The sequence below is a fragment of the Numenius arquata genome, chromosome 18, assembly GCF_964106895.1.
Source record: "Numenius arquata chromosome 18, bNumArq3.hap1.1, whole genome shotgun sequence".
Lineage (NCBI taxonomy): Eukaryota > Metazoa > Chordata > Aves > Charadriiformes > Scolopacidae > Numenius > Numenius arquata.
Window position 1 is genome coordinate 6,557,414 of NC_133593.1, and position 23,536 is coordinate 6,580,949.

At 44.5% G+C, this 23,536-nt stretch overlaps 1 protein-coding gene across 1 annotated transcript; it reads left to right on the forward strand.

Annotated features, from left to right (window-relative positions):
* Positions 1 to 10,455: 10,455 nt before the first annotated feature.
* On the forward strand, positions 10,456 to 18,125 carry TMEM248 (transmembrane protein 248). Its single transcript, XM_074160743.1, has 6 exons — positions 10,456 to 10,614; positions 11,332 to 11,617; positions 12,860 to 13,010; positions 13,813 to 13,996; positions 14,454 to 14,597; positions 15,340 to 18,125. Exons 1-6 carry the CDS (start codon positions 10,456 to 10,458, stop codon positions 15,358 to 15,360), a joined length of 945 nt encoding a protein of 314 aa, XP_074016844.1. The 3' UTR covers positions 15,361 to 18,125.
* The last annotated feature ends 5,411 nt before the right edge of the window (positions 18,126 to 23,536 follow it).

A 23,536-nucleotide genomic window follows, 5' to 3' on the forward strand; every position in this document is an offset into this window, starting at 1 on the left:
CTTTGCTTTATCTACAGCCACCGTCCTTTTATCAGAGACGTGTGTGGAAATAGTGTATATGTTGGTTTGGGGTTTTTTTTGTTTAAATCATTGGCGAGGCTTCCCGAAGTGCATGGGCGGTACTGCCGCCTGCTCTCCAAAAGCCACGGTCGAGAAGGGAGTCAGTCGGTCGTTAATTAAGGCGAGTCATTCAGTTCTGTCCTTGGACATCTCTGAAGACAGGGTGATTTCTGACCTTCAGGGAAACGCTGTAGTTTTACCTTTCTGAAGGATTTCATCTTGAGCATTTTTAGGTATTCACAGAATTGTCTGGGGTGGAAGGGACCTTCCAGATCATGGAGTCGTGTCACTAACCTGACACTAACCCACGTCCCTCGGCACCACCTCTGCCCCTCTTTTAGACACCTCCAGGGATGGTGACTCCACCACTGCCCTGGGCAGCCTCTTCCAAGGCTTGATAACCCTTTCTGTGAAGAACTTTTTCCCAATATCCATCCTAAACCTCCCCTGGCGCAGCTTGAGGCCCTTTCCTCTTGTCCCATGGCCTGTTCCTTGGGGGAAGAGACCGACCCCCCCGGCTACATCCTCCTTCCAGGGAGTTGTGGAGAGCAATAAGGTCTCCCCTCAGCCTCCTTCTCTCCAGGCTGAACACCCCCAGCTCCCTCAGCCGCTCCTCACAAGACTTGTGCTCCAGACCCCTCGTTGCCCTTCTCCGGACCCGCTCCAGCCCCTCAATGTCCCTCCTGTCGTGAGGGGCCCAAAACTGGACACGGTGTTCGATGTGGGGCCTCACCAGCGCCGAGCACAGAGCGGGGGGGGGGGACACCGCCGCCGCCGCGGTCCCGCTGGCCGCACCGTTCCGTTCTCTGGGACGGTTTTTGACGGGGAGGGGGCGGAGGGGAGCGGGGGTGGGCGATGTCGGCAGCGGGGCTCCGCCCGGGCCGCGCGTTGCCGGCGCCGCCGCGAAGCTTGTCCCCCCCGCGCCACCGTCCAGCCCGGGGTGAGAGGTCACGGCTGCGTCCCCGGAAGCAGCGGGAGGCGGCGGCGGCGGAGGAGGCGGGCGTCCGGGCAGCGGCGCCGGTAGCGGCCTCCCCCCCCGCCTCCGGCCCCCCTCCCCGCGGCCCCCTCAGGGCAGAAGGATGGTGCAGAGCCCGCCCGCACGGCAGCCCCGCCGCCTCTGAGCCCCGCCGCTGCCTCCGGGCCTCCGCCCGCCCGGCCCGGGGGCCTCTTCCCCCCCCCCTTCGGGCGCCGGTAAGACGGGGACGGGGCTGGCTGAGGGGACCCGCCGGCCTCCCCTCCTCGGGCGCGGGGGTCCCGGCCTGGCGGGGTCGGTGGATGTGGGGTCGCCTCCGCTCCGCGGGGGAGCTGCGGGCTTCGGCACCGGGATCCCGCCGCCGGGCAGGGGCGGGGGGTTGCTCCGGTAACGGCGTGTGACGGGGGGAGCGGGGCCGGAGCCCGGGCCCGGAGCCGGGCGCGTCCCTCCCCGCCGCCGCAGAGACCCGCTTCCAGGGCGTTTGTGCTCGGGTCGGCAGGGTAATACGCTGCGGGGGGGGGCGGTACCTCAGCGTTAGTTTGACTTTATTATTTACTTAATTATTATTTTTTTAAAGGCTGTTAGCTTGAACTTTGCACGTGTGGCATCCTACTGGGGAAAACACAGTAAGAAAGAGTAATTCCAGTAGCACTAAAAATATTTCCGTTTCAAAATAGCTTCTGAATAGTGATTCCTTCATTGGTTTTTGGGGGTTTGGCTTTTGTTTTTTTCTTTTTTTTTTTTTTTTTCATTACATACCCGTATCTTATCCTCTTTTAATTTTTTCCTATAACTCGTGTCTAGAGATGTTATGCTGTTTTTTTAATTATAACGTTTCGGGTGCATCGTGCCTAGAACATGGCTGCTGGATACCCGACGTTAAAACTTGCACCGTGTATCGGAATCACAGAGACGGACACCCTGGGAAACGGACACCCTGGGAAAGGTTTCAGCCTGGCGAGGGGAAGAGCAGCGTCCGGCTTCTCCTCCCCCTTTCCCTCTGTTTTCTTTTTAAGGGCTTGTCTCCTCCGGGGGAAATTTATTTGCGTGATTAGCTCTAGCGGTGTAATTATATGGGTAAATCTGTCCTGTTTAGCCAAACCTTGGGTCTAGATAAGAATTGGTTAAGGATTACTGTCCATATCCTCCTGGAACTTCCGAGAAGTTGTGCGGCTGGGAGTGTGTGGTGAGATGAGAGCCTGGTGTGGCCGGGCCTGTCTTTTGTGGTAAATCATTTTTTATAAACGGTTGAGTTGTAGGAAATACGTACTAATCCTTTCGCTTCTAGGTTGGACGTATAAAATGGTTCTAGGTTCATCCCGTGAGCCACCTCCATCCGCCCTCAGGGCTCCGGGACCCAGCCCATGGCTGCAAACCCGGCTTCTGCTCAGCAGGTGTCCGCAGGACAGGGGACAACTTTTGTGGGCAGACTGAGCAGAGATAATACCGAATTGTGCCTGCGAGACCGAACGCTCTGCGACCCTAGATTTAGTCCCATCAAAGAGGATTAAGACCTTGGTAGCTTTGTTCCTTCCCGTAATTTGAGGAGTGGCTCAGGGCCGGTGGAATGTCATTCTTCTTTCCCACTTGAAAGATAAGAACTTGAAACGTTGCCGGATAATACAAAATAGCCAGTGTGCTCTGTCCGTGGAGAGGAGCATCTGAGGGCAGAGACAGACGGACCTCGGTGTCCTTTGTGTGAGCGAGTGACTGGCACCTCCATCGCCCCTGGGCGGATGGTGTGTGGCAGGAGCCCAGCTCCCTCCCCGAACACTCCCGACAGCGTTCCCGTGGAGCTGTTAGCCGTCATCATCTTTATTTATTTTTTTTTCTTGTTAAATACCATAAATTTTTTTTTAGAAATAGAGCTCTTTTATCAAATGAGCCCTAGACTAGGTAGTCATGAAACTTGTTGGTGTCAGAATTTTGTTGCTTTTCCCAAATCTCCCCTTGCCAAAAGCATGTCTGTGGTGGGAGTTTCATTTTTTTTTTGAGAAGACCGTTCTGACCCACGAATAAAGCTGGTTGCCAGGACTCGGAACTCCCAGGTTTTGTTTTGGAAGAAAACTCGTGTATGCCCTGGCATGTCGGGCTTTGTTAATTATCTGTCCGTAAAATGGAGACTGTACTTACCTACGTGAGTTTGAAAGTCCTATTTCTTCTGACCAGCGGGGGTGAAGCACACAGACGCGGTGATATCGCTGCCGTATCCTTGGTATTTCAGCTATTGCTTAAGTCCCTTATTTCAGTCATTTTTGCTGCTGTTTGTTTTTTCTCTTTCGCTAGTGGCCACTGGCTGTTTTCCTCCTCCTCTCACGCAGCCAGCGTTACCTTCTGTCTACATCCACAACTCTTATTTTGCCGTCTTCTCTAAGCTGCCATTTCCTCCACTTGTCAGTCATTTTCTGCTTGTGATTCAAGCTGTGTATCTGTCTGCGTCTCCCTGGCCGTACAGTTCTCATTACAAGCCACAGTTCTCATTACAAACAGTCTGAAGAGCCCCTTTTCTGGCATTTTTCTGTACTCACGCTGCCGAGTTCTGAACTGTGTACCTTCAGGAAGTCAACGATTAACCACCTTAAATTGGTCACTAAACCAGTTTCTGATTATTAAACTGTTACTGAGACTTTTCACGCTCCTTGAGTAAAGCCTTTCTGTAAACTGTGTGTGTTTGCCTCCTGTCAGTACAGTATAGGCAGGATTTGATTTCTCGCGGAACTTGGACAGATCCTATAAAACTGAATGATTTTCCTTTTGCCTTCCTCTCCCAGGTTCTCATGCCGAGCAGCAGCGATAACCAGAATAGCATTTTGTAATACAGCTTCAAAGTCCTTGAGTCTAATATTGTATGTTTTATTGGAGTCCGTATGATTAAGATTATAACGTCATGACTTTGACTTGTAAAAGTCAGAAGGTTTTAAAAATGCCCAAGCCAGAACCGAGCCTTGCGTATGAGTGTGTACTCTTTCCCATGGCACAGGCTCACTTGGCGAACAGGGCTGACTTTTTAAAGTTTGGCAGCAAAATGTCTATTTTCAACCAGAGGTTACGTTTACTTTCGTTTTACAGCTGGGGATGGTTTAAATTGTGTTTTTCCCTTTTTACAAAAGTCAGAATTTAGGGTTCATTGAACCAGTGAAAAATAAATGTCTTTCCCTGCATCATTTAGATTTCTTGGCTTATAACTTTTCTACCCTTTTCTGGTTGTTACTTTTTTTAAATGCTAAGAGTTGGGGAAAAAAAATGATTTGGAACTTGTTTGTGTTTGCCTGTTTTGGCAGAAATTTTTCTTTAAGTAGTAAATTAAAATCAACTGGGCTGTTCCAGGAGCATCAGCTGACGCTGCTCAGGTGCTTGCGTTAAATCCACCACAGACACGTTGAACTACAACAGGCGTTTGTTGGGAAGGGCTGTTAAGTATCTGGAAACTTTGTGTACACGGATTGAGTAATGTCTGAGCCACAAATTTTCCTTCTTTTTTTTTTTTTTTTTTTTTTTTAACTCCTCTACTTTTTATTGTGAGTTTTCTGTCCTTAACGAGTTACAGTGAGGAATTTGGGTGTTTGAAATTCAGTATCAATTTGCTCCTTGGAATTTACTATGACTCTGACCGAATTACTTCCCTTCCTTGGCTTTGTTTCGTGGGTAGGACTGAAATGTTTGCTGTTTATGTAGCTCTTGGGGATGTTGAAGTGCTTCATTATGCTTTGAAAAGTGTTTTTAGAGGTGAAAAGAAACGTTTCGTGCAAGTACGAAGCATTTTGCTTCATTCTGTTCTTCCAAGTCCCCGGGGCTCTCAGGGTTTCGTTAATAACCTGCTTCCTGACGGACTCCATTATCAGAATAACGTGAGGAAAGAAGCTCCTTTTCAGCAGGTGACGTTCTTGCTCTCCTTCTGTGCTGCGCGGTGTCTTCTGTCTGTGCCCTTGGCATGTGCAAAGGGTCAGGCCGTTTTCCTGCCACGCTTTCTGCTCCCAAGCTCTAGGAAAATGGCTTTTTTTTTTTTTTTTTATCAGTAAACATACTTATGGGATAAAATAGCTCGGAAAACTGTGATGAGCTACTGAGTGGTTTGAGCTGATTCACTTTTATCTCCCACTTGGGTGCTTTCTCCTGGAGCAGTCTTGGGGGAGACGATGTGTTTGCGCACATCTGGCTGCCCATCTTTCGGTTGTATTTGGTTGCGGTGCATTGAAGGGTCCTAGCTGATATTTTCATCAACGTTTTTCCTCCGTAAGTCTCTTCCCCTGTTCTCTGAAGAAAACTGGTGGCATTTACTATGAGTCAGTTGACTTTGGTTTATTTTTTTTAACGCCTAGGAGTCAGCCCTGCCGGCCCTTCTGCTGCTGCAGAGGTGTTCGGCTCCACAGTTTCATCCCACAGGGTCTCGATACGCTTCTTAAAAGGATGAACTGAAGCAGCTGCAGGTACTGGCACCTCTTTGTGTCCCCAGATAGCAGGACGGTAAAGTAAGTCTTCCTATTAAATTAAATTATTATAAATTATAAAAGAGGAAACCCCTCTTTTCCTCCCAACTGCATGTTTTATGATAAAAATATTATGTTGTGAAGTTCTACCAAAGATTTAAAGGAAAAAAAAAAAATCTTGATTAGCCTTCCCCAATTTGTGAAAGAAACTGACTTTAAAAACTGTGATAGTAGAAATGAGTAGTTCATTTCAGGGCATAAAAGGGCAGCCTTCTGATGAGTTCAAAAACTTCTGTTTAATTTTTATCCTGTTTTCTTTCACTTAAAGGAGGGGGAGATAATAATTGCTGCTGCTCTGAGAACCAGCAGAGGCTTTATTTTCACTTGTAAGATCAAGTGAGGTTACTTTTCCTAGTTCTGTTCAATGGGCTGGTGATATTAGAGATACATATAATTATTCTTAATAATTAGCCTTGATGAGGCTTTGACAGACCATTTTGAATATTCTGAACTTGAATAAGCAGCCTCACAGTAAACACGACTGCGATCTGTTTTGCTCTGCTATTTTAGTGGTTTAGGTGTTAGACATCAAGTTTGGTTTGAGGAGTAGAAAACCAAATTAAAGATATTTTTGGTACCTGCTGCTGTTTACTGCTCTTGAATGAGAGGCACTTTAGTTTGAGATCAACACCATTTCTTTGTTTGCATGTTATTTATGGATGGTTTGGTAGGAAAATCACAGTTCGGTTGATTTGTGTTTATGAGTGTTTTTCTGGCACGCAACTTTATTTTCATTCAAAGTGGTTAACCCTGATGTGACCCATTTCCTAACTCACATTGTGCTGTAGTAATGGGACATCTTTGAAAATGTAATTGATTTATAAATAAACTGAACTACACAGTTAAGATTAAACGCTATTATGTGCAATAAGAGGTTCAGGCTTAGAAAACATGAGAGGTCTTAATGGAGTGTTGGAATAGGTTAGTGCTGGCCTTCTGCCCTTCTCTTCCACCCTCAGTTTTCTTCCTTAAGGTATTTCAGTGGGGTTTTTTATTATTTAACCCCCTCCCAAATATTTTTCTCCTCTAAACTGTGGCTATCTTACATGCACAACACGAAGGAGAAATATTTGTAAGGAAACTACATGATTTTAAGCTTTCTGGTGGAAAGACTAGTCAACATTATGGCAAGAAACATGCAAAAATTATGTCAGATGTTTACTTTGATCACTTTAAAAATATATTTTTTTTTTCCTTTTGGCAGCTACAATTTTACTTTTAATACCTACGTGTACAGCATGCATTTTTTTTTGTTGTTGTTAGGAATTCAGTTCCTTTGATATTAAGCCCTGAAATGGGAATTTAATCTGCTGTGACTCATTCCATTGACTTTTTGGTCTTTACAATAGACTTCAAGATTTTCCTTATTTGTAACTTATTCTTGAAAAACTCATAGGTCCGTTTCAGCAGTTAGCTTTTCTATACCCTTTCATGTACAAATAAGGAGGATTTAAAAATGTTGCTTGTTAGAGGTTATTGCATTCACTCTCGAGCTATTGTGCAGGAGGACTCCCCTAAATTGTAGAATAAGTGTTTATTTCCTCACGTTTTAGATGGTTACCCAATTCTGTCTTTGCCAGGGACTCTGACGTATTAACTCTTGTGTTATTTCCATTTTTTACCATTCTTTTTGAACTGTTAAACAGAATTTCTGGGGTTTGTAGGGCCTGATCTAAGAGCACAATCTCTTTCCAGGGCTGGTCGAGCGTTTCCCGATGAGGACCGTCAGCTGTAACTCTGCCTGAACGTGGCGTTTTGTCTTGACGTACACACCTCGATACTGGGCAATTACTTTGGAGCTGGTGGCCAATGTTCCAGGCTGGCAGTTTTCATTCTTCCCGTTACGCTTGAGCTGCTCGTTAGGCTGACTGGGGTGATTTTTATTGCACAAGTATTAAAAGGCTTAGCCGGAGCGGAGCGAGGCAGGCGGCAGTTATTAGAGCCGCTTTCTAAATTATTTATTTAGCTAAAAAGTGAAATCTGATCTTGCTTTCCTGACCTGCTGGGAGGTAATAGCGTTCGGTTTCTTTTTTTAAACTGTGTGAAAAAGAAGTAAAAATGTAAATTATATTCTTTAGGTTATTCATTTACGCGGAGGAAGTTGTTAGTTATTACCAGAGCCGGTAGAAGAATAGTGTTTGTGTTGTGTTTATAACAGGTCCTACCAGAAAGGAGGGGCTGAAGTGTGTGGGCCATTAACCGAACCCCTAAAATCTAGTGGGAATGTATATTTTGATTTGCGTGCACTGATCTGTTTCACAAGTTCTTTGATAACGAGTGTTATTTAAGTACTTTATTTCATAAAATACCGGTAGTTCTTCAGGCAGCAGCGTGGAAACCTTCTTCTGGTCTGCACTAACCGTGTCCAATTGCTATTTTCATGTCAGCTCTGGTATTGAAATCCACAGTTGTTCCCTTTTCTCTCGTAAATGCTCAAAAGGCATATTACGCTTCGGAAATTGCAGCTTATAGCATTTTTCTAATTGCTTTCAAAGCCGTTGAGTTATGGGAGCACATTAAGCAACCGGCACTTAAAAGCTGGTGATCTCTTACGTAAAAATATTAGCCCAAATATTGTCGTATGTATGCTTTTCAGCGCATCCAGTTTGATGGCTGATTTTAGACCCTGTGGTAAACAAGCACAGCTAATGGAGCTGTTGGAAGCCCCTCGAAAAAGGGATCACAGGACTGCGTGTGCTGAGGGTGACATTCAGCGTTGATTAAATGCTGTAATAAAACCCGCATCTCTGTTGTTACTTTCAAAAGGAAATTCAGAAGGGAGCACCGAATACAACTCTGCTCTTGGTTTATCTTTTGATCGTTTTCCATCTCAACATGTGTCTCCGATGTTTCGAGATGGAGCGTTTGGGATCTTTAACTAGGGCTCGTTTAAGAAATTTGCTGCCAGTGATAGGAGGCAAAGCGTATGGAAGTGCAGATCGTACCCAGCGTGATCCCTACCAACACCAGTTCTCCCTTTCCCTCTCACTCTTGCTTTCTCCTGACACCTTTTTTTGACCAGACAGCTGGTCTTGGGCAAAGATGGAAGTTCTGGTAAGGTGTACATTTATCATTACCTTCTCTTTCCTCTCTTCTCCTTCTTTCCATCCTTTCTCTGCGTCGTGCTGTTCACTCTCAGAAACACTCTGTATTTTTGTGAAGAGGTTTGCAGCACCCCGTCGTTCCTGCTGGCTTTCCTGGTCTTTGCGGAATGGATGAAAATTGGTTGATGGTGCAAAATAGTAACCCCAGGCTGTGATGTTGTGCTCCGGAGTGAGCGCTGTTTCAGCAGCTTTCACCGAGGAGAGCAAGTAGGTGCGTGGGGAGAAGACGGGGAGAGTCAGTGTGCACAGCTCGGTGTTGTGTTATTGCCACGGGAGCTCGGGTCTCTTCTCAGCGAGTTGAATTTCCCCTCTCTGGGGCAGTTTTGCAAGTTTTTTGAATATTCCTTCTGTTAAGAGGAACAGAAGCTCTTCCGCCAGTAAAATCTTGAGCGTACACAAGAAAGCTGTGGTCACTGTACATTGTGGGATCTGAAAAAGACTTTGTCTGAAAGCTTGTCCTTTTGCCTTCTCTTGCTTTCTTTTAAATCGATAGATCAGATCAAAGATCACTCTCTCCCTTGCCCTCTTTCTCAAAACTCTGCCCCTCTCTCATCCTCGGGCTTCCCACTCTCCAGCTCTGCTACATATGGATTGTAAACGAAGTGTGCTGCTAATAAGGAATCACCCAGACCTGCAGGGAGCTGAGTTCCTGACTTAATTAAATGTTATCAGATCTGTACGAATGCTCAAACATTACCCGTCGCAGCCCTGAATTCTTTAGATGCCAGTCCTGAAGTTTGCCTTTTCCTATGAATTTTGGGGATAAGCAACACGTTGGTAGGAAGAGTTATTGCCTTTTTAGTTCAGTAGATGTTAAAAGCCTTTTCAACCAGGATTTTAGGTAAGACAAAGATAAGTGGTTTGCTTGAAGCTCCTTCCTCGCAGAGCTTCTGAAGTCCATGCCGCAAGGCTGCCCTTTAACACTGGACTGTTTGCTTTTTTTTTTGTGAGTGGAGCTGGAGGAGCTGATACAGTAAACTGAGTTTGGCTCTTTCTGCTCTGCTAATGAAAAGAAAATTCAGGAGGGGAATCAGAGAAAATATTATATTTTGGACAAAAATTCATGATTCAATGTGATATACTTCAGATTAGGACAAGAAGTACATTGCCTCAGCATGTGTAAGGTCCTCTCTTTGTTTACAGACTCTAGCAAAAGTTCTCGAGACCCTGCAAGAACCAAAAAAAAGAAAGGGATTCTTCCAGCATCCACCCGAGTGCAGGTGTTAGGTGTTTCTGACCACAGGATTCTAGATGCAGAAGCCTGAAGTGATGTAAGCTGCTTTTCGGATCCCATTTTGAAGATCTGGTCCCTCAGGGCTAAGGATGGGGTAAAAGGGGAGCTTTAAGGTTTCAGCCTCAGCTTTAAAAGTATGTGCGAGGATGTAAAAAGTTTGATCTGTGGCTGCATTACAACTCCATCCGCACGGTAATTTGATGAATTCCGGTATTACTGGAATTAAAAGTGTAGCAGTGTGTATCCTGCCTAGGTGTTTGGGGAAAGAAAAGTACTGGGTTTGTTGCTTATCAGCACTATTTGGCTGTGCTAGAAGTTGTCCTCATTTCTTAAAATCTGTTCCTTGCTGGCAGTTTCAGGCGCTGAGAAGGTGAAGTCGAGCGTGCTTTGATTTGTGCTTAATTTCAGGCACACTGAGTCTGTGTTCAGTGAACAGTATAGAGCCATATAATTGAATCTCATTTTAGTATGATTCCATTTTTATTTTTTTTTTTGGCCAAATTTTTGTCTTATATGATCTACCAACCCCCACCCTGTAACACACACAGCCCAGTCACTGTTGTGAAATTCTTTGTTTTCAGGTGAACAATCAGAATAATGTTCAACATAAACCTGTTGGAGAACCTGAAGGTTTACATCAGCAGTCGACCTCCACTTGTGGTCTTTATGATCAGCGTGAGCGCTATGGCAATAGCTTTTCTGACACTGGGTTATTTCTTCAAAATCAAGGAGATCAAGTCACCAGAAATGACAGAGGTAGGTACAAAAAGTTCCTGAGCTAAATGGTGGGAATGCTAATTTGAAAAACATACCCAAAGCTAATAAGTTTTTTTTCCCCAAAACAAGCTAATGAGTGTGGGGTTTTTTTCCCCCAAGAAAGCTAATGAGTTATTTTTTTTCCCCGCTCATGGAAGTGCCCAGTCTTATGGGATATTTTTCTTCACTCATACTCGCCTCTAATTTCATAAGGAAAGAGGCTATTGGTGCGAATGTTTGAATAGTCTTGTTTTATTGTGAGGATGAGGGCGAATCATCTGACTTGGATCTTGGATCTGGAAGCCTTTCTTTTTCTTACTCTGCTGTGTCAGCTCGTTTGCTTGTGAAACTTCTTACCTAGTAGTACTGTTCTGTAACAAGGGAAGCTTTGCTAGAAACCGCTCATCCCCTGAGCGTGGTGAGAATGGACCAAGTCAGTATATTCCTTCTGTAGTTTAGAAGAGGGTATTCTCCTCTGCGCTGAGCAGCGATCAGGCGGTGGCTGGGACTGAACACGTCTAACTTGTGCAAACAACTCGCCCCCTTGTTTAGATAGCCACAGCGGTGTTTGTGCTTGCTTTTTGAGCCATGTAATTTTTGTTAAATGGCTTGGAACTGTCAGCGGGATGGTGCATATCAAGGTCCGCACCGCTCTAGAGAAGCAGCAGCCAACAGTTAACTTGCTAATCTGGCTGAAATCTTCACCTTTGTTTTAAGGACTGGAATACCTTCCTCCTGAGGTTTAATGATTTGGACTTCTGTATATCTGAGAATGAAACCTTAAAGCATCTCATCAACGATACCACCACTCCAGAAAGTACGGTGACAAGCGGACAGGCGAGATCTTCTACACAGTCTCCACAGACTCTTGAGGACTCTGGTCCAATAAACATCTCTGTTACAATCACATTGACGCTGGACCCGCTCAGACCGTTTGGCGGATATTCCCGCAATGTCACACATCTAAGTTCCACAATTTTTGGACACCAAATTGGACTCTCAGGTATGCAAAACTTGGCCTTTATAAATTTGAGTGGTAACTATATCATCAAATAAAAATTGACCATCTTATTATTGGTGAGATAAATCTTTTGCTTAGAACATCTATGTGTTTCCAGATTTGTTGTGAGTATATTCCTATGTAAAGCCCTTCACTTGTTTGCTGGAAAAACTTTTCCCTGCATTCAGAACGGAAAAAAACCTGCATGTTTGCAAGATTAGGCTTTTCTCTTTTAAATTATTAACCTAATGACAATGGAAGGTAATTTTTAAGCCAACAAAATTCCAAGTAGCGAAGGCTTTGACAGTGACTTTCTTTAGTTCTGTCTTGATGCATCTTCAAGTCCTTAACTCACATGTTAAAAGCATTAATGTTTATGCATTAGAGATCAAGTTGCATGTTGTCTAAAAATAGTTTATCTAAAATGCGTACACGAATAATCTTTAATGTTGCAAACAGCATCAAATAAGATGGTTACAATTTCTGTGGTGTGAAGAGACTGATCTGCTGCGTGGCTGCCCTGCCAGTAAGTTTTGACAGGAGATTGTAGGAAATTAGTAGAAATTGATAAGAGAACCTAATTTAATTTTAGCTTTTAGCCAGGGCTGCATTTTATAATAATGCCTGAAGGTTTCTTGAACCTGAAAGACCTGTGAAGAGACATTTACCATAGCTGTAAATCTCTATTACTGTATTTTATGTTGTTGTTATTTTGTTACTGCTTTAAGAGCGATCAAATTCAAGTTCCATTTCCAGTAGCCTGGATTTATTTTCAGTATGAATATATCTACATGGAGTTAACATACACCACTTAATCTGCAGTTCAATATCTCCTAGTACCTTTTTGTCTACACAAATATCTCAAATTTGAAAAGTAAGTGTCAGGAAAAACAAATGTGGAACAAAGTCTTTGGGAGGAGAAAGGCTAAAGATCTGATTTTACTCTCTAATAATTAAAGTTCTCTGAACAAGCATGAATTCACTTATAAATAGTGAGTTTTTAATTTCTGAAAGAAGCCTAATCACCCCACTTCTTTTGGGGGTGGGAGAGATTAGAAAGAGCAGCACCTGGGGATTTTGTGGTTTGTTTTGGTTTTTAACTTTCTTTTTGCTCTCTTTGTCAATAGTGAAGATCCTGGATGACTTTGAAGGTCAGGGTGATGTTTCGTGTTGTTCTTATCCTAGTGATTGTTGCTCAGATACTTTTGTGGACAAAACCCAGCTTTCCTTCTCTCTCTCTCAAAGGCAGAGAATCCCATGAGGAAATAAATATTACCTTCACCCTGCCGGCTGCCTGGAATTCAGATGACTGCGTTCTCCACGGCCACTGCGAGCAGGTCGTGTTCACAACCTGCATGACTGTGACAGCAGCCAGCAATGTATTTCCTGTCACAGTGTAAGTGCATTTCAAACACTCCTTCATAGACTGGTTGCTGGGTGATTAATTCCTCAGCTGGTTCTCTGAGGTTGTTTCTTTTTGATGAACGTGGAAATTACGTACCTGCCTGCCTTCCCCCACAGTGAAAACCCCGTCTCGAGTCTTAAGACTTTTGCTGTCTTTTAGCAATGCTAGATTTTTTTTCTATGGCTGTTTTGAACTATGATCCCTACCTGCCTTTGGACATGCTATGATTCTATGCTACCTGTGATTTAAACTTCACTAGGAGCAAAAGGATCTGTGAATATTTAAGAAAGATACCCTATAATTTAGTTTCGCTACCTTGTGAGAGAGCTGAGGCTTGACACTAAGGTTCTTATCCTCTTCCCTGCTGAGAGATCAGCGTAAGCCGAATCTGCTTTGCTGCCATGTCCCAGCAGGTACAGACCTTTCATCAAAATAGTTTCCCTTTGTCTTCTCTAGGCTCTCTGACACTATTCAATATACCCTGGAGAACCACCGGTTAGATTCACATGGCTCTTTGAAGCCTTATGAAAACCAATGTTTTTCTAATTCAGCTGTGGGATGTTGACTTACTGGAACAACATGCAGTTAAATGCTAATCTTAGTATAAGAATCATAAGGGGTTTTTTTATACACCCTTACGGTTAAGCTTTGGGTTTTTTGTTGTTGTTTTGGGAGGTCCAAAATAAAACCGTGCTGCTGTTGAGGAGACTGGGCTTGACTCAGTTCTGAAAGTTCTCCTTACTGAACGTGGAGAATGGCAATTGAGGTGCTAATTATTTCTGTTTTTCTGCAGTCAACCACCACATTGTGTTCCCGAGACATATAGCAATGCTACGCTTTGGTACAAGATCTTTACCACAGCAAGGGACTCTAACACAAAATATGCACAAGATTATAACCCTTTCTGGTGTTACAAAGGAGCAATCGGAAAAGTGTATCATGCTTTAAACCCCAAACTAACTGTTATAGTTCCAGATGTAAGTGCCATGATGTTTTTATGTGTTACGTCGAATAAACGCCTTGCTCTGGTTTAATTGAATATATTTCTGTTCATGTCCTAAAATAGTCATATTCAGTGCTGGGTTATTACGTAGGGCAAGGGTTGAGGTGGAGTTTCCCGGTGGGCATGATGGTTTTCATGTAATCTCCTTGTGCCTCACAGCTTTTGATAACTAACATTTATATTTTGAAATCGTTTGACAAAAGACACTGCCAGTGTATGGGAAGAGATCTCTAGTACAAATTTTTAACATGAGGAAGATTTTGGCTCTTTATGTGCCACAATTAGGAATGGCTTTCATTACTATGCAGCTGCACAAAGAGGGGAAAGTTGATTCATTAAGTAATTTCTGTGCTGATCTGATAATTATTGCTTTAATATAAAATGCCAACTATTGGTGCGTTGTCAGTAAACGGTTTTAATTCTCTCTGCAGGATGATCGCTCTCTAATAAACCTGCATCTCATGCATACCAGTTACTTTCTTTTTGTGATGGTGATTACGATGTTCTGCTATGCAGTTATTAAAGGCAGACCAAGCAAACTGAGGCAAAGCAATACAGAGTTCTGCTCTGAAAAGGTGAGTGTGTAATAACACAATATTGACTCCGATCGGAAAACATAGGAAACCTCCTTCCTTACCTAGTACAGACTGATTTTTATTATCTCTGGAGATGTAGATTTAATTCCCTTTCAGAGAGACGTGGGTGTTTCATTGTACAGATGGGTGTTACAGAATCCATACACGTGCTTTGTAGATCCTCAGATTTCTCTCCTACAGGAGTGGATTACTGCAGGTCAGTACGTGCTGTAACGTAACTCTTCTGCCACAATTCTGATGTTACTTGCACCGTTTTGTATGAAGCGTTGAGTAGTTTTATTTATTTTTATCACAACAGACTGAAAACTTTGAACAAAACATGATCTGTAATTCTAATGGTTGTTAATCAGAATGAAGTTTAAAAAAAGACAAAGCTGTTGAAGCAGTCAGTATTTGATACTACACTGGAGACCTGCACTTTGCTTCATTTAATTGTGATGTATTTAATTGTGAATTGCTAATGTTGGCACCTTTTGATCTTAATGATATTTTGTAGTATAAGCTCATTTGAGTTTTTTGGGGTTTGTTTTTGTTTTTGAATTGATTATGCTAAGTACAAGACACCCTCAGACTTACTTTGATTTCCTTTCTGAGTTAGACTTTTCAAGGCTCTTTGAAAAAGCAAGGACAGATATGCCCAGCTGCATGGAGATAAGTAATATCACTGTTACGGGATTAAGAATTTGACTTTAATGAAATGTTTTCTTTTTCTTTTGTTTAGGTTGCTTTGTCAGAAGCATAATCCATCCTCTCCTTGTACTGACAATGACTGAGAACCGTAATCATTGCCTGCTGAACCCAGAATGGGTCTTAACACTCTGTGAATACATTATCTTGCAATGTTGGTTTATTCCAACCAAAGACATTTCAAGTGCCTGTAATTGATTTGTACATATTTATAAAAGTATATTCAGAATAGGTCAGATGATGCACTTGTTCCGCATTGTAGTGCGGCGGGAAACTTTCAGTCTTTACCTGTGGACATAGCCGAATGTTTGTGTAGATATGTTTAGTGATATGGCTACATATAGTCAGAGCAAGATATTTTTGTCTAGCTGCATCTGGGCAGGTTAAGATGCCTTTGCAAGTGTCTCAAACAAACCAACAGATCTTTGTTTTTTTGCCCAATGATATGTACAGTGTGTTTGAAACAGTATGCACCTTTGATATAATACTGCATTTCCAAAGCCACCAATCTACTACATGAATTAAATGTGTGTTTGTGTGGCCTAATACTTTCTTCCATTTGCTCCTTGCTTGCAAGAAAAGATATCAACATTTTAGATTTTTTTTCGAAAAAGAAATACATAGTCACATTTTAATAGTGCTGTATTTAGGAAAAACTTGTGCTTTTATTCATAGTAAAAAAAAAATAAGAAGTGAAGTCCCATTTAAAAATGTTTCTTATTGAAAAGTGCTAAGTTTGATTTTGATTTTTATTTTTTTTCCATTTGGCTTGCTGAATGCCAGAGAATCAGTCAGCATAGAGACTATCTGGAAAGCTTTCCACTTGGCCTCCCATCTGCAGCCCTCAAACCAGGATTGTGAATCTTTGCTGCAGAGCAGCTTTCTGTAAACTTCTTTTGGTTTTTTGGGGGTTTTTTTGGGGTTTTTTTTTGGTTTGTTTTGTTTTTTTTTTTTTTTTAGAAAGTGAAACTTAATAAAAAGATGTATTGTATTAACAGTCTATTGGGGCTCTGCACAGCCTTGGGCAAGTGCAAATAATGAAAGGAAAAGAAATCCCATAGTCTGTTATAGAGCTTCACTTTGGGACTCTCCATCCATCTCTGAAGGGCAGCTGAAAATGACACTTTTATTAGCTTTGTCCGATTTCCATTTAATGCTGTCCACTCAGGGGAGAATGACGGGGAGAGAACTAGGGCTGTGGTGATTAAGGTCAAAGAAACCACACGGTAAAACACACACTGTTCTCTGTGTCCATTCTTAAATCAGATGGTTTATTCTGTGCGTTACTCCATTTCCCATTCTGGCTTTCGCTGTTTCTTTCTGGCTTCTTACTCAGTAGCCTCCTTAATTTTCAGGAGTCAGGGTTTTCCTGCAGACATTTCCACCACTGCTTTTAAAATCTCACTGGTTGCCTTAATTGACCTTTCATCTTGTCTTTCAGCTTTCTTGTCGGGTAGTATAACTGTATACATAACACATAAGCTTTTTTTCCCTCCCCCTTTTGCTCTAAACTACACAAAAGAAGAAACCCAAGTCAAAATCTCAGAGTCTCAGTTGCGCTGGCATAAGATTCTTAGTTTATTACCTGTAGACGCTATGGAGTGGTACCCTGCTGGTCTGTGTGTGTGGCACTTCAGTAAGTTCACAAGTCTTTAAGCAAAATAGTCACACTTCTCTTCAGAACATATTTCCTTTGTAGAATTTCAGTTACTTAAGTGGTGTTAACTAACAAGCATTTTTCTCCAGGGATGTTAAGGCAAAGCTTTAGAGATGGCCTAGTTTGGAGTCGAGGGCTAAGATGAAGCTTCCAATTTTCTCCTGATGCTGCTATGGGCTGATGCTGCTTCGCTGGAATCAATCGGTGAAGTCAAAACAGGTAGACAGCTTCTCATGGAAACTGTCTGAGCTGTTCCTAATTCACACATGCCCAGCCTTCTGCATGAATCCTGACTTCTAGAGTTGCCCGCGAGGGTGGCTTGATCTGGGGACCAAAGGCAGGAATAGGAAACCGATCGGGGTGGTGTTGCAAATTCTGGAAATACCTAGAAAACACCCAACGGAATGCGATTCCTCTAAAAAAAAAAAGGCAAAGCCAAGTCCTTTCTGTTTCGGCAAATTAAAAATCAAATTCCAGATTTTCTAACTGGAATTTGGTCTGTTGGGGAAAACAGAATTTATTTTTTTTTAATCTGGTTTTGCTCTTTGGTAATTAGAGGAGCCTGCTTTGCAATTTATCACCCACTGTACTGAAGTACCCAGAAATAATAAGATTGCAACCCACAAACGGGGAAATGTCAGATAGTTGTATTTTTTTGGCCTTAGTTTATCCCTTTGCACCCCTGTATTGCAGCAGAGAGGTGAGGGTGTCCATCAGGTTGGAATGCTGTAATGCTGAGGAATATTGGATTGTTCCTAGGCGTGATGTACAAAAGTTAAATGCAGCCAAACAGAAGAGTAAAAACTTTAATATTAAAGTTCAGATCATATTGATCTTTCCTTTTTTGTTTTCTTTTTCTTTTTAACTATGACTTGAATCAGTTTTGATTCTATTTGTACGTTTATTCTTGTTCTTAGAAAGCTGCCATTTTCTTTTGCATTTTTCTTTGGCATTACATAGAAAATCTGAGCCTTGGTTTTCAACCCTCTGCAGGTGATTGTAGGGTTAAGATGGCTTTTTTGTTTGTTTGTTTTGTTCTTACATTTCACTTGTCTTGTTGCATGATGGTTAATAGCTGATTTGGAAATGACATTTCTCTCCTAGATTAATTTTGTGTTTGTAAGATGTGCATATTGCTTTGCAGAATAAAAACGATGAAGTTTATTCTGTTGTCTTCATTTCTACTGCCCAGTCGCTGTGGAGGTTTCATAAATCACCTATGTTTTATGGACCGTCAGAGGAAATCAGGACTCAAAAGTCTGCAATAGGTTGGAATTTCAAAGCCTTTGTGTACAAATGGTGCAGTGAGTACCTTACGTGGATTTTTATATATAGAATCGTAGAATCAGTCAGGTTTGAAAAGAATCACTGAGTCTGACCGTAAACCTAATGCTGCCAAGTCCACTGAGTATCCTGGGGTAGGGGATGTGGCTGGTGCTCGTCATGAGAAATGCAGAATTTGTGACAAAGACCCATCTCTCCTGCTGCTGTTGCTTGATGATGATCATCAAGGGTGGTCTCCGCTGCCTCCTCACTGTGTGACTTTCTCTGCTGAGCCAAGACCAGCTGCTGAGTGTTTCGGTGTCTGTAGGTGGCTGGAGATGGTTGGAGGACTGTATGGATGGCTGTGGAAATCAAGATAATGGAACTTGTTAAATTCTAGTTCTAGTTACTGTGCAGCGGGAACAAGTTGAACCTGTGTGTTTTCAGTGCTTGAGAGCGTAGGAAAAACATACTTCGTTTTGTTCTTGGAAGCTTGTTAAAAGCTGGGCACCACGTATTTGACAAGCACAAGGCAGTCAGTCTGGCTGGCTTCTCTGAAGAGCAGAGTTCAAAGCATCCAAATGGTGCCTATTCAGATCCGGTGGCGAACGGGAGCGTTGTTTACAACAAAGCAAATCTGTGACGTTGGTTTATAATTTTTACTGGGGAAGAGGGACTCTGAGAATTAGAATCATAGAATTGTCTACGTTGGAAGGGACCTTTAAGATAATCTAGTCCAACCATCAACCTAACTCCAGTTAAAAAAACCATCACTAAACCATGTCACTAAGCTCTATGTCAATCTGTCTTTTAAATACCTCCAGGGATGGTGCCTGGAGTAGAAAATGAATAGAAAAAAGTTGATTTTGGTAGAATATTTTTTTACAAACCCCATTGTTGTGGCTATAAGAAATTGGCTGGCTCTGAAACATCTGCCCCTAACAAGCATTAATTAATGCCCCGTGTTCGCATGGACTCGACTCTGTGTCTGTCAGTGCTTTGCAAAGCAGCCACCTCCGGCCTCCGCTGATCCTGTCCCTCGGCCAGCGACGAGGAAGAGAAAGGCAGTCGGACACGTATTCACTTGTTTTCTGTTAAACAAACTCTCTTTCATAACTCAAGCAGCCACTATTTGGCAAGTGCATGGCTTTGTTCGATGAGTTTTATAGACGTGCAACTTCCTTGAAGAAAATCCTGTTTTTCGTAGCTCTTGTTGCATAGAGTCACGCTTGAGTAAACTTACAGGAAAATCCACGGTGAGTTCCCACTGGGGCAAAAGTACTCGGCAAATCAATATGTGATTGAATTCATTTTGTTCTAAAGTAAAGGTAGGACCTGCTGCCTGGAATATTTCCCAAGACTCTTACATAGGGAAAGTCTTGCTGTAATTTAGTGCCATGGCCTTAAATTGGGTTCTTTCAAGGCTCCCCCCGGTTCCTGAGAGCATGAGCAGCTTAAAACTAGGTGTTTTAAGCAGGTGGTACAATGTGCGGGGGGGAAAAAAGGCTGTTTTGCTGATATTTCCAGGTGCTGGAAGGCTGAGGGGAGCAGCAGGGATTCATTTGATAACACTGTAATCAGGCTGTTTGCTCATAACGGTGGATGTTTGTTAACAAACTAAAATAAGGGCAGTGAAAACTTATGTAAAGCTTGCTCATCTGGAAAAAATGCAGGCGCTGTGTTTGCAATCAGATTACATCTAACATTAGCAGGCAGCTACGGATTGGGATGAGAAGTACCATCTGCTGTCAGCGATGGCATTTCTTTAATCGGGTGCTTTGTGCCAAATATTTTGGTATTACATGAAAGTATTGCTGAAAATGAGGAACAGCATCTGTCTTGCAGCAGTGCCTGCTTTCTGCAAGCAAATTGCTTCAGCCTTCTTTTTAAAATAGTTTCAAAGAAATGTTGTTCTGAAAAGTTCACGTGAATGAGTATGCTGGCAGCTGCTGAAATTTGGATTGTAAATTCTCCTTTTCTCTTCCCTCCAGCTCTAATCAAAATTTTGCTGGTGGTGAGTTGCCTGGCGGAGTGAGAAAATAAAGCTGTAGCTAAAGGTAGCAGCCCATGTTTCTGTTAAACTCTTGCGACTTGTTTGCCTGCTGTTACCCAGCTAACCCCGTGACTGTCAAAATTCTGCTTTCTGAGCCCCACGAGTGTCCTCCTGGAAGATCCCCGAGTGGCTGCACACACAAAGGTCCCTTTGTGGCCTCTGTTGATGGGGTGTCCTCCCTACGAGCTCCTGCCAACTTCTCAGCTGCAGCCTGGGCACTGATGTGGGGGTGTCTGTGAACCCCAGGCTCAGGGAAATAGGCAGCAGCACTGCTGAGAAGCAAGGTGGGAGCTCACGGGGTTTGGACCCTTCCTTCAGCACCAGTGCCAAGCTGTGTCCCCGTCCCTCAGTGCTCTGCACGGGCTCTCAGGAGATCTGGCACCTCGCTGGGTGACTTGGGCAGCCCTTTGTGCTTCTAGGTCTCAGTTTCTCCTTTATAAAGGGCTTTTACAGCTCTGCTAAGTGCTGTGACCTTTACTGATAGAAATAACTTAATCCTTGGCTAGAAAATGCATCTGATCGACCCTGCTGCTACAGGAAAGGGGGGGGCTGTGTCCCAACCTGCAAGGCTTCCTGGCAGAACCAATATTCCCCATTTACCTCTTGCAGGTGTTTCTTTACAGAACGTTAAAGAAATGGTTGGGGATCTGAGCACGGATTTATTTCCTTGTGCTACCTCTGTTGTTAGCTTCTTGCAACCTGATTCTTGCACCTCGATGAAATAAATAACAACGTAAGATTTAATCTGTAGCTACAAACAAAAGAGTAGGGCAATCCACGGACTAGCTTTTTCATAGACCTTGTTAATGTTCGTGAATAAAACGTTTCACAATACACTATGTTATCATTTATCCATTGAAAAGATCACTTGTGGTAATGACCTCTATCTTGGGGGCTTTAGAGCGAGGAGGATGGCAATATCCTCTCTGTGGGCTTGGTATAAATCACCCCATGGAGTTGGTGTGTCTGGGGGAAAGGGTGAGAGCCCAGGAGCAAGAGTGAGGTGGGTGACTGAAACGTGGGTAAACCCATTATGTCCTTGCACCCATTTCACCCCAGAGCCCTCTATGAACAAAATTAACACCTTCTAGCAGGCACAAGTGGGTAAGAAATGTGATTTTGTGACCCGTAGGTGGGGCCGTGGCTATGTGCATCTCCTCCCAGCAGCTCTCACCACAGCTCAGCACCCCAAGCAGGATTGTCACCCCAGGGTTTAATTCTCTTTCCTCTGGACTCTCACCCTCTCCTTCCTTCGGCAGCAGCAGTGGCTGAACCGCTGAGGCCGCGTTCTGGCCTGCTTTGTTTTGGAAGGTCCCAGCTGGGTGGATTCACCCTTTTTACGAGCGATTACATGCCACCGAGAGACAGCTGGGTGGGCTTTGCTCCGGTATTTAGCTAGAGCTGGAGAAGGCTGTGGGGATGGAGCTTGGCGGTTGCCCACAGGAGATGCCAATCACCCCTGATTGCTCCTCAGCTGGGCCGTGGGGGGCTGGGGTGGCCACCACCCGGCACTCCCTGCTGCTCCCGGGCCGGTGAGGTGACTTGTCTCCCCAGGGGACACTGGAGAGGTATTTCAGGCAGTAAATCGATGTTTTGGGTGTGCTGGCTCAGCGCGATAGGAGTAGCTGCTTGGATGTGAACTGGCTGCACTGGAGCTACTGGATTCCTCCCGCTCTGGTGAGTCCCTGCCGGCGGGGAATGTTGGGGGGGGGGGGCTGCAGGGGTGTCTCCAGTGGTGCTTTTGCTGTTGTGGGGCAAAACTGGGCTTCAGAGTGAGCTCAAAGGGGTTTAGGAGGCCATGGCTTGTGGGTTTATGGCTCGCTACAGGCCTCAGAGCAATGGCGGTGGCTGAACTTGCCCCTGACCTTTAAGCCTTGCTCTCCTGAAAACCTGGTTGTGTTCATTAAGGCTCAAGAAGGGACCAAACAGCTTGAAAATTAAAATTTCCAAGGAAACGTGTCCAGAGAAGGGCAACAAGCACAAGTCTTGTGAGGAGCGGGTGAGGGAGCTGGGGGTGTTCAGCCTGGAGAGAAGGAGGCTGAGGGGAGACCTTCTCGCTCTCCACGACTCCCTGAAAGGAGGGTGTACCCAGGGGGGGTTGGTCTCTTCTCCCAAGGAACAGGCTGTGGGACAAGAGGGAATGGCCTCAAGTTGTGCCAGGGGAGGTTTAGGATGGATATTAGGAAAAATTTCCTCACAGAAAGGGTTTTCAATCTTGGAACAGGCTGCCCGGGGCAGCGGTTGAGTCACCATCCCTGGAGGTGTTTAAAAGAGGGGCAGCCGTGGTGCTGAGGGACGTGGTTTAGTGATGGTTTTGGCAGTGTTGGGTTGATGGTTGGACTCCATGGTCCGAAAGGTGCCTTCCAACCTGGACGATTCTGTGATTCTATGAAATCCTCAGTGATACCAGAGCTAGTGCAGGTGACCTGAGAGAGCCTGGGAATGAGGAGAAACCAAGAGCTGATCTGGGTCAGGAAAATAAGCCTGAAAACTCCTGCAAGCAAATAATCTGAAGCACCGAGAGGAACTGAAAGCCCCCTTCGGCTTCCCCCGGGGGGGTGTGGGGGGTGTGTGTTTGGCAGGGGGAGCTGGAGGGGGGAGCAGGGCTCAGCTCTGCCAGGCAGGGCCGGGCGGGGGGGGGTCCGGGTCTCCCCTGGAGCACCGCTAGATGGCGGCAGGAGCTCAGCCGTGGGCCCGCCTCGCCGGGCCGGGAGCGGGGCCGCTGCCTGCGCGGAGCACCCTTCCGCGGGCGCGGAGTGTGGGACACAGAACCCTCCCCACCGCCTCTCTCATCCTGCGGGGAAAGGGCAGGGAGGGGGGAAAAAAAACCCAAAACAAAACTCTGGCAAAGCTACACACGGAATCAGCAGCAGAGCGAGGGTGTGAGGTGTCCTGAGTCCCATCCAGGGCGCGCTGTCTGTCCGTCTGTGCTGCCACCCTCCCTGCTCGAAACAGAGCTCAGCCTGGGCCCCTCGGGGACTCAGTCAGCAGCATGGGATCGTGGCTCTGCCTGGAGCTGTAAGAGCCTTTTTCTTAGTGAAAAGCTCCATCATGGGGATCCCACAGCCCTCCTGGGGTGTCTGTGACCCCAAAGGGAGGTGGGAGCATCCCTTGTGGGGAGTCAGGGTCTGTGTCTCCTGAGTGAGCGTAAAGAGCAGTGGTGTCAATGTAGGCTGCTTCCCTCCTTCCTCTGATAAACATTTCCTTGTCAGATGTTGTGGACCTCTTAAAATAGGGGGGATTAATTTAAGAATTTTT